The sequence below is a fragment of the Cottoperca gobio genome, chromosome 7, assembly GCF_900634415.1.
Source record: "Cottoperca gobio chromosome 7, fCotGob3.1, whole genome shotgun sequence".
In the NCBI taxonomy this organism is placed as follows: domain Eukaryota; kingdom Metazoa; phylum Chordata; class Actinopteri; order Perciformes; family Bovichtidae; genus Cottoperca; species Cottoperca gobio.
In genome coordinates this window covers 2,634,068-2,644,843 of record NC_041361.1, presented here as the reverse complement: position 1 = coordinate 2,644,843, position 10,776 = coordinate 2,634,068, and the positions used below count along the sequence as shown (strand labels likewise).

Sequence of the window (10,776 nt, the reverse complement as noted above, 5' to 3'; positions counted from 1 at the left end):
AATGCCCCGAGTAGGCAGAGGCATGGTTGGAATTGTGCTCCCATCTCAATGCTGCGATTAAGACACTCACTGCTTGCATTATCAGCTGTGCGGCTCTAACATAATTCTCAAGGGGCTAATTCTTTGTGATGGTGTATAGGAGACAGCTGACCTAAAGCAAGAATCAGAATCACTAACGGAGCCGAAGAGTGAGACTCTAGACGCGGGTCAACCTGAGGAAAACCAAGAGGACAGTAAAGAAGAAGAGAATCCAGTTATGAACTTCTTCAAAACACTAGTAAGTAAAACAATTTGAGAAATTAAGGGTGGTTGTGCAATTGATTTTTCTAATTGCTTGTAAAATTAGACTGCTTAGGAAAAGATAAATGAAAGACCTCCTGTAATCAAAGATTTAAAAACAAATCCACGCTTGTTATCAATTAAACAACAAATATTAAAATGTTCAATTATTTTTTTAAAGCCTCACTGAAGCCAACACATTTGGTAATTTGCCTGATAATGTTGATAATAAATTCAACAGTGAAGATGTTTAAATGGGATATCTCTTATTTTATGCTGAGGTATGTGAAAGGCGTGTTTTATGGCAGTAAAGGTATGCATAAACTAAATCTGCCATTATGACAGCGCCTGATGGAAAACCTACAACTAACAAGCAGCTATTGTGTTTCCTCTTCATCGTGCCGTCTTTTGGAATCATGCCGTTTTAAAGAGTTACCATTGCCCTAGCCCCATGCTAATCAAGTCTCTGAACATGCGGGAATGTGGTGGCCTATTGTTCAACCCATAGTGTGAGCTCACAAGGGAGGCCTGTGCAGTTGGAAGTTGAGATTTGTGAAGATAGAGCGAGGGCAGGCCTACGCCATCTCCGGAGCACAATGGCTGTCACAATGACAGCGCATGTACTGTATGTGCTCTGTCAGGGTCCTCAGTGTGCCTCGCTTTACTTATCATAAAGGCCAATGTCTGCATTCATGAAAGGCTTCTGTTTTATCTAAATAATAATTTTGCTGTTCCTATTACGTCAATACTATACGCTGACACAGCTTCTTTGCCAGCTTTATGAAATAACATCATGCACACACGTTTCACATTTGAAGGATAGGCATTTTTCGTTTTTCTTATTATTATTTGTCTTGCATTAACAAAAGTGATTGAAGGAGGGTCATTTTTCTTCCCTTGTTGCCCAGGTGACTCCCAAAATAACCAAGGAAACAGCTACTCCTGATGCCCCAAAAGATCAGGTGAACAGATGTTTCAGAAGCATATAAAACATGATACATTATTAAACATTATCTTGGTTGAGCTGTATCAGTAAACTCAGTTATATTAGGGGTTGATTATCGAGTATACATATTATATTTTCAATTTTCTATCTGAAATTAATTTATATTAGTTTCCATTTCTGCATTATTTAATAATTCATTTACGATATCCATGGTTCCAGAAAAGAAGATTTTATTTCTAAAGAGCCAATAAGTTCTCCAAAGTTTTTATAGGACATGTACACACGCTTGTTTGCAGATCTTTGTTTGCTTCAGTTTAACTTTATTTCTCTAACTGCTTCCTTTTTCTGTTGCTTAATAGTCCCAGAAGGAGAACCAACCAGCGGCAACCACTACTGTGAGCACATTGCCCATAAAGTGTTTTAATTAGTTTTTATTCCCCTTTATTTACTGGACATAGTTGGGTTAACTTAACTTCCCGAAATGCTACTTTAATTGCTAATTTTGCATTGTACATACTAATTACATTTTTAATAGTTTGGTTCGGACGGAAACTTTAGTTGCTAAACTGAATTGATCCCTGCTTTGCATTTTCTTATCCTACCTCGCCTACAACTGTCATTGCGTGTCTTAAAATGAATTTGCCGTTAAAAGGGGACAGTGTGGACACTTTTCTTTCCGAACCATTATTTTAACACCCGCTCTGTCTTGAATAGGTTGCACAAGTATCTGAGCCGCCAGCAGCACTCAAAGGAATGTCTATCCCCCCACCACCTCCTCCAGAGCCACCGAAAATGGAAATTAAGGGAGAAACAGCTGCCAAACCTGTCAAACCCACACCCAAAGAAGAACCCAAAGCTGCTGCAAAGACACCCGAGTCCTCAAAAGGAAAATCGGCCAGATCCACTCTGAGCAATCTCTTCCGTCCAAAGGTAAACAAACAGCAAACTGGAGATTGCAAGAGAAGATCCTTACTTAAAGTGATGGTTATTAATGTAGACATTCAGTGAGTAGAGTGAAATATATGTGAATTTGAGGTGCTGCTAGGTGTCAAGGTGTTCAAATGCAAGGGCGCTTCAGCAAGTGGAGCCAAAGCCCCGGCCAAGACCGCAGCAGTGGTACAGTAGATTATTATGTTCTCAAACTGACCATGGCTCGTCCTGTTACTAACTGAACAAGAGCTGGTTTGTCTGGAGGTGGCAGAAACTGAACAATTTGCTGTTTCCAAATTGGAACATGCAGCAATTGTGTAAAGTACTATTCATCTTGCTTTGAACCTCATCCAGGGAATCTGGTTTTTGTTGTACTCTTTCAAAAAATGTGACTCATCAGGGAGTCTTGTCTAATAATAGTAGAAGCGTGAGTTCTGTAAAAAGGTTCTACCACAGTCCATGTTTCCATGATACATTACATGTTCAACATCTAAATTGCATTAGTGATTTGTTTAATAAATACAAAAAGTTAGACATTTTGAGGAAATTCTGCTTATTTGCCTAAAAGTAGACGAGAAGATCAATACCACTCTCATGTCTGTGCACTAAGTATGAAGCTAGCGTCAGGAGATAATTAGCTTAGCTCAGCAGTAAGACTGGAAACCAGCTATCCTGGTGCCTGAAAAAATATTAAAACTTAAAAACTTAAAATCTCTGACATTGCACAGTTTGAAAACACTCAATGCATTTGAGTATATCCAGTAAGCTCACAGCGCATACTCAGACATTCTTGCAAACTGTACATAGGCTGCTATGCAGTTGGAACGCACAACATACTCAATTTGATGTCAGTATGCAATAAGAAATATTTACCGCACATGACTACTTACAAAACCTCATCGTGTCAGTTTTACGCTTCAGTTGTTGTACGAATTAAACAAACAAGATACAGTGTTTTAATTAGTCAGCTTTACAGGCGCTGGTAGGTGTCGGCTGTTTGTGAACTTTGGAGCTAGCTGCTTCCCCCTGCTTCCTGTCTTTAAGCTAAGCTAAGCTAAGCTAACCGCCTTCTGGCTTTAGCTCCATACTTAGCTCACAGGTACGAGCGTCGTATTGATCTTCTCATCCAGCTCTCGACAAGAAAGCGCATAGATGTTTCCCAAAATGTCAAACTGTTCCTTTAACCAGTTCATAATTAGTTAATTCATTACCATGCTAACATATTAAGCATTTCATAATTAAAACTGCTTCCTCTGTTTTTTGTTTTGTATGCTTTTACTAACAATGATGATTTCTTCACTGTCCTGCAGACAATCAAGGATGCACCAGCACAACCAGCAGTACAAGTAGAGGTAGAAGTACAGGTAAACTCGAGAGCAAGCTCAGTCTGTATTCGGGGACTGTGAGTTTGAATCTCAATCGTCTTTTAGCAAAGCTCTCACTAGCACAGTGGGTCATATCTTCAATAATCTTTGAAGGATTACAGCTGTGCTCATAACTGATACAGTACATTACAGCACATTCACATGTCGATATTAATTTGCATCTCTTCAGAATAAAAGAAAGTAGTTTTGCTCTGCAGGAGACACCAGAGGAGGTGCCAGAGCCTGTTGTAGAAGTCCAGGTAAATCCAAGGAAAGCTGTCAATCTTGGGGGTTTTGCCTTTTTTTTAGGGAAGTGGATTAATCTTCTGATGCTTTGATAATTTTTTTCACATGTTCTGATTCATTTGCATCTGCTCAGAGTGAAAATAATGTTGAACCCCATGAGACAGCAGAGGAGGTGGCACAGCCAGTTGTAGAAGAGCAGGTAAATCAGCAGGAAGTGCTCGGGAATATTAATTCTTCACTTTCCTCACTCTCCAGGCACCTCTGACATGACGCTGTACCAGATGTACCAAATATTATGTTGAACCAAAAGTAGCCTTTTAATAATTTCAGTTAACACACATACAATTTGGCATTTACAGTCATTACTTTTTTATGTTTCGATTTATTGATTAATTAATTGGTTAAAGCATTTTTTTATCAAATTGCATCACTAATTTCTGTACGCGGTAAATTTCCATCATGACAGATAAATCAGGATTTATTGCATTTTTATACAGCTTTTCATACATTGATGGGGAAACAAATATGTGTTCCTTCCCTGCAGATGGTGGAAGAAGTACCACAGCCAGTGGTAGAAGCTGAGGTAAATTAAAGGAGTTCAACATTTTGGGAAATACGTTTGTTTTATTTGCTGAGGGTTAGATGAGGAGATCGCTCTCACCTCTGTCTGTTACATATGAGGCAACAGCTGGTTAGCTTAGCTTAGAATAAAGGCTGGAAACAGCTGGCCTGGCTCTGCCCCGAGGGTAAGGACATCTACGTATAGGCACCTTTAAAGCTTAATAATTAACAAGTTATATCAGAAAGAAAAACACTTTAGATTTGGATTAACAAACACATTTTAACATATTAAACAGTAACCTGGTGTCCATAACCTTTGGACGGAGACAAAGTGGTTTCCCGCCTGTCTAGCTAAGCTAACCTATATAATATAATAGTATTATAGTATAAAAATGGTTTCAATCTTCTCATCTCTTGGCAAGAAAGCAACTAAGCTTAGGTTATTTCCCGATCTGTCGAACTTTCCCTTTAAAGAATGAATCTTCAGTGGAGACATTCCCTTTCCTATTTCCTTGTCTTTTTTTCATCCAGACAATAAGATTATTTAGTTTGGTGCATGATGTCGTGGGCTTACAGGGGTCGGTTCTTATCACACTCTCCCCTCTTTTACCTCTTCTTTACCTTCACAGGTGGCAGCTCCTGTCCTCACTCTGTCAGCTTCAATCATGGCCATGCCTTTAAATTGTTCATACCTAATGATATGTGTTTTTCTTCTCTGCCGTTTTTCATAAAAGAAGGTGGATCCCTCAAAAACTGGCACTCTGGAAGCTGCCGCAAAGCCAGAACCGCCACCGCCAGTTCAGGAGGAAAAGAAAAAAGCTTCAAAATCATCCTTCATGTCTCTCTTCAAGCCCAAAGTAAGGACACATTCACTTTAAATGCATGAATACTGAACATGAGTATAAATTGTGGTGGAATTACTTAACAGAAAGTAACAGATTAATGTGAATTTGAGGTACTGTTAGACCACATGACCACAAAAGTCCAGGCAGCCTCCACAAGTGGAGTTCGGCTCCTCAGGAGAACAGCTGGAGTGGTAAATACAGTAAAATTACCTCTTGAGATTAGACGCATTACTAACCACAGCAATTTCCTCAGAAGTGTTTTTCTCCATTTGTTATTATATTTAAGAATCATAACAACACACATCTGTGCTTCTATGATCATCGCTCATGATGTTGCAGTCACTCAGATACACTTGATCCTAACAGCTGGTTCATCTTAATGTCACTTCAAATGTTACATCTGATGTCGTCTCAAAGTCCATCTGCGCTTAATGAGTGGAGCACATTGGATATTCTTATGTAAATGATACAGAAGGCTGCTCTAGAACCGGAATAATTGCATTTCTCATTATGCACCGCAACACTTTCAGGCTGTTGATCCCAAAAGTGCGACCCCTGCCCCAGCTGCTGCAGCAGAGACGGTTAAAGCCAAGGAGGAACCCAAAGCAGCAGCCAAGTCATCAGAGGCGGTTGTAGAAAACAAGCCTACAGTGGCCTCCCAAGCTGACGACGATGCCGCCAATGTGCCCAAGAAACTGGAGAAGAGGAACTCCATCCAGCTGTTCTTTAAAATTCTGGTGAGGAGAGCATCACTTTCTTTTACTAGACTTTATTTTTAAATGGCTTTGCGTATTGCAATATGTTGTGGCTGTGTCTCCACTAGATGGCAGCAGCAACTCATTGAGTAACTAAAGGTGTTGGCCCTAGTTCACAGTTTGGTTTTAATAACTTAGGCTACAGTTAATACATTCGACTTGAGTCAGAGGACACATATTTCATTGCGGCTTAACGAAACGATGCAAGAGAGAAAACGAAGACCTCAAGTTATGAATTGTTCCCCACAACTAGCATCAAGAACAACACTTCTAGGAGACTTAAATCAAATGGGTGTTAGTACAGTAGATACTGTAATTAACCAATTTTTCCCCCCTTTAAATTTCAGGGTCAGAAACGTAACTCGACAGATGCCGGGGTCCAGACAGAGTCCGCCCCTGTTGCTGCAGGAGCTGAGAAGGCCAAATGAAACCAAAACCCACAGTGAAGTTTCCCTGTAAAAACTCCCTCTATCTTCTTTGCTCTTACTCAATCTTCATATCTCTCTCTCTCTGTCTCATTTTCCCTTTCAACCCTTATTGAATTCCTTTAACTACATGTTGTTGTTTGTGTTACTGTTTAGAAGTTACAATGCGGGAGGAGAAGTGACTTTAAGGGTAAAAGCAAGTTGTGAGAACGTCAAACAGTGGACAGTTGAACAAGTGGTGATTTGAAAGGGTCAAAGGCGAGGTTGTTGAGATATATAATATTTTTGTTGGTCATATAAATGTCTTGACAAGTATAGAAATGTGAGAGTGAAACCTTTTCTACAGACATTTAATGTGACTTCTCTCCGTTCTTGCGACCTAACTCGCTGGGCTGAAGCAATAGACCACGCTTTGCTTTGAGCAAATTATTTAAAGAAAAAGGTTCTATTTACAGAAACCAGACAGAAATCATACAGTTGTGGCAAAGTAGGTGTTAATATGAAATTACATTGAAAAAAAAGTACTTAAATCTATATGACATGAAAATGACCAGCTGATAACAGGAGCATATTTGTTTAACAAACTTCACTTACAGATTTTTTTTAACTTTATGCAAGCTACACGTAGACTAAAGCATATACTCACGTATCCTAACAGTCATGTATTGGGCCATATGGGAAAATCACAATATTTACTGTTCTGTGGGGAACTGATTGTAAGTGTAACAGATGCATCTGAGGTGGCAAAACAAAAGGTGTAGTCATAAATCACAGTCGATTAGCTTTTAATTTGATTACACTTTGTGTCGTGTATTTTAACGGAAGTCTTATGGTGTTAGTCATTTGTGTTTGGCATACGTGCAATTAATATAATGCTTTTGTTTGCCTACATGTATGTATGCGTGTGTATGTGTAACTTCAGCTATCTTGAAGACAATAAACATGTTCACCATTTGTTTGTTGTTCATCAGTGAAGAGGAACGAGAATAACTGGGTGTTGCGACAACTGCAGAATATGTGGATCAGCAAGTTTGGCAAAAATAAAATCATATGCTACACTTCCAAATCTTTTTTTGATGTACACAAGATAAAGCATTATACTTGTGAGCTAAGAGGGAGTGACATGTGAGTCACAGCTCGCTATGTTGGGAGTAGAAGCAGATCCTGTCAGCCGCCTTACTCATCTATATGTTTGTTTGTATGGCTGATAGACAAGTGACAGGACACTGACCGCAGTGGACGCCATCATTTGTAACTGTGACAGACGGACGGATGACTGATGGATATCACGAGTGAATACCAATTTACATTTCCACCATGAGACACCTTAGAGATAAAAGATGTAAAACAATATCTAAGGAATTGTATATTCCAGGTAAAGGAAGCCCTCAAATCTTCTATTAACATTTATGATGTAATTTCCATGATGGATAGCACAGTGTGCAGTCTTTGGAAGGATGTGTTTTAGATAGTAATGTCTGAGACCCACCATTAAGGGATGAGTCGCGGCCCCTGAAGGCATAACTCACGCTGCTCCTTTGTTATCAATGAGACACACTCTTCTTGCATTACCCTCTATAATAGTTGTGATCATTTTAAATTGAGCATCAAAGTAATTGCCGTGGCACTTAAGGAGAACAAGTGAGGTATTGCTAGTACAGTATAAGACATGTGGTCCATTGTCTGTCCTTTCCCCCGAGGATTGTTTCTAATTAAGACGAATGTGCGACGTTTTTTTGCCAACAGTATCGTTATGTGCGAAGAGGTAATTACTAAACATAAAATCATCAATTATTAACATTAACTTAAAATTAAAAACTTTATAGCACCCATACTGCACCTCACCCCCCCCCCACACACACACACACACTCCCTGTCTTCTCTTTTTTTATGCTGTTATGAATAAATTCACCGAGCCTTTTATGCACCTGTGTGCCAAGAAAAACGATGCAGATGAAGAATATTGCATGTCCCCACACGCAGAATTGTGAGAAGGCTTCCTGTACAATCATGAAAGTAATCATATATCATGAGGGTTTGACAGACACAACCGAACAGGGTGGCTTATTAAAATAAAACAGTTATAGGTATAGATTTAACAATAGATACTGATTGTACAAACTGCAAAAGATCCGCTCGACCACCATGGTGCAGGAGTTCATCCCAGGACAATGCATGTGACTGTGTGAATGCAGAGCTCAGAGGGGGTGGAACAAGGGAACAGTGGGCAGGGAGGCCTGACAGGAGGCCTGCTGTCAGCACGAATGTGCATCATGGCACTGTTCCCTATAAACAGGTCTGTTCTGAGAGGAAACATTACGGGGAAACAATTCCAGAGAACAGACAGAAGAAGCAGATTCTGATCGGCAAATGAATGGTGGTGATCTACCTTTTTACAGGACAGTCTTTAGTGACCTTTTTAACAAGACGAATGTGCAGGTTCTGCAGGCCCAACGTGTGTGTTTGTGTTAGGGAGGCATTCTCATGCAGATGCTTTCAAGTGACTTTTAGGGCTGGTTTATGTGGGTGTTTTCAGGGGAATGTTACATCCTGCTGCAGGGACAAAAGGCGTCTGTAGTTTGATAACCCAAATGCTATCAATGACTATGTTGAGGCTTTTGAATAATACTGAAACTTGACTGTTATTTGATGTTGTGTGAAAGAAAATTAAAATGTTAGCTGTTCAGAGGAAGCGACATCTTTGTATATGATAAGATTTGTTGCACAAGTTAGATAGAACTTTTTAAAATGCATAGGAGAAGCACTGTGCTTCTACAGAAACTGCATGACAAATGGTAAATATTAGTCAAAATGAATTAGGTCAAATCATTGTTGATGAATGTGGATTATCATTTTTTATGTATGTATCATAAGGAGTGGCACGATGAGGTCACTGAGCAGACACACGGTGTACAAAGCAAATCTGTTGAAACTGAAACTGCTAATTTCAAATAGGAGATATTTGCATTTACATATATATAGGAGACTATGTAGTTTATGTTTGACAGGAGATGACGATCAGGAGAATCATTGCAGCAGTATAGTTTGATAATTAGAGAAACAGATTAGTTAAATTATAGGATTAATCCAAACAGCATGTGTTCAACAGGAAGAACATGTGTTATTAAAATAATAATAAGTAACTATTTAATATTTATATATAAGTTTCTTCTTCATTGTTTTGTATTTACTCAATACTGGATGATATTCTTTATTTCTGTCATTTTTTTGTGATTAACTACGTCCATATGGGTCATAAAGAATGGAATAAAGAAAAAGTCCGTAAACTTTTCTCGATTTCTCATCAGGAAAGATGCTAAATATTTCCAACGTGTGCATGAGTCAGGAGAGGAATGCTTTAGGTGACTGATAACATTTCTCTTTCTGTTGATCAACAGCATAACAGCAGGGTGCATTGAATAAACATTACCGGCTCGGGGTGAGAAAGGAGATTATATATTATCAGTGTCTCTGCAGGATTATGAAAGAAACCAGGCTGTGAATCTGGAGGAGAACAATGCAGTCAGCTGCTCCTGACACGTCAAGACAAAAAGAAGCCACTTCAACCTTTCCCCATTCACTCATTCATTCATTCCTATCAGACTGTCTGTCTCCTGAATACATAATTATGCATTTTCTTTAACATGCCACTTTATCTTTAATTAAAAGGTTCTGCTTTTGGTTTGAATGCATACATGTATGTTTTCTTCATAAGATACAATCTGAGACAATGAGTTTGCAGGATTGTGGAAGAGAAATCACATTAGCATAAAGTCAAACAATAGGACAAAGTTAATTAAATCAGTTAAAAGTAAACAATGTTGGCCCACGTGTTGCTGTCAAAGCCACTACAGAAAATGAATGCTAATTAAATAACATGTGAAAAAAATAATTTATGAGAAAATTGCCATCCACTTAAAGAAAATCTGCCGGGTTAAACACAACCTCCACATAGAGGGCTTTTTTTTTTTATGACAGGCTATAACATCTCCTGGCATTTTCATCATCCGGAGGCATCATGCTCCTCCAGATTGATAGCCTTTCACAGAGCCTTTTGTGGCCACAGAACAAAAGGAAATGAGCGGGAGGCCTCGATGTGTCACATGTGGTGCCTTTGATTAACATACTAGACTTGTTTGTGTAACAGGATCTCGGGGTGAGGAAAGAATACCAAAAAACTGAATCAGTATTGCAGGGGGTAAAAGAAATGTTTTCATTTAGTGCAAGCACATATGTAATTGAGTCTTACTAAAGCCAAACACATTCGGGTTGTTCTTGCGTAGGTGCTCGGAGAACATGTGGCCTATTTGTTTGTTTGGACACTTCTTATTATATTTCTTACACTACAATGTGATTTAGCAGTCCGATATGTACAACTGGTGCCACACATGTCAACCAAACAGGCAATTACTGATAATGTAGATG

General features: G+C 39.0%; 1 protein-coding gene across 6 annotated transcripts; it reads left to right on the top strand.

Annotated features, from left to right (window-relative positions):
• Window positions 1-7,409, top strand: bcas1 (brain enriched myelin associated protein 1). Of its 6 annotated transcripts, XM_029436553.1 has the most exons (9): window positions 1-277; window positions 1,188-1,241; window positions 1,585-1,620; window positions 1,940-2,155; window positions 2,261-2,341; window positions 5,061-5,183; window positions 5,282-5,362; window positions 5,702-5,908; window positions 6,274-7,409. In XM_029436553.1, exons 1-9 carry the CDS (start codon window positions 257-259, stop codon window positions 6,352-6,354), a joined length of 900 nt encoding a protein of 299 aa, XP_029292413.1. In that variant the 5' UTR covers window positions 1-256; the 3' UTR covers window positions 6,355-7,409. The 6 variants fall into 6 exon arrangements, with proteins under 6 accessions (XP_029292413.1, XP_029292415.1, XP_029292416.1 ...); XM_029436555.1 differs by lacking the exon at window positions 1,585-1,620; XM_029436556.1 differs by lacking the exon at window positions 2,261-2,341.
• Window positions 7,410-10,776: the final 3,367 nt, after the last annotated feature.

Coding starts and splice junctions, on each gene's coding strand:
- bcas1 (XM_029436553.1), top strand. CDS start 257: ATGAACTTCTTCAAAACACTA. Junction 1,621..1,939: donor AACCAGCGGCAACCACTACT/GTGAGCACATTG, acceptor TGTCTTGAATAG/GTTGCACAAGTATCTGAGCC. Junction 2,156..2,260: donor GCAATCTCTTCCGTCCAAAG/GTAAACAAACAG, acceptor TGTGAATTTGAG/GTGCTGCTAGGTGTCAAGGT.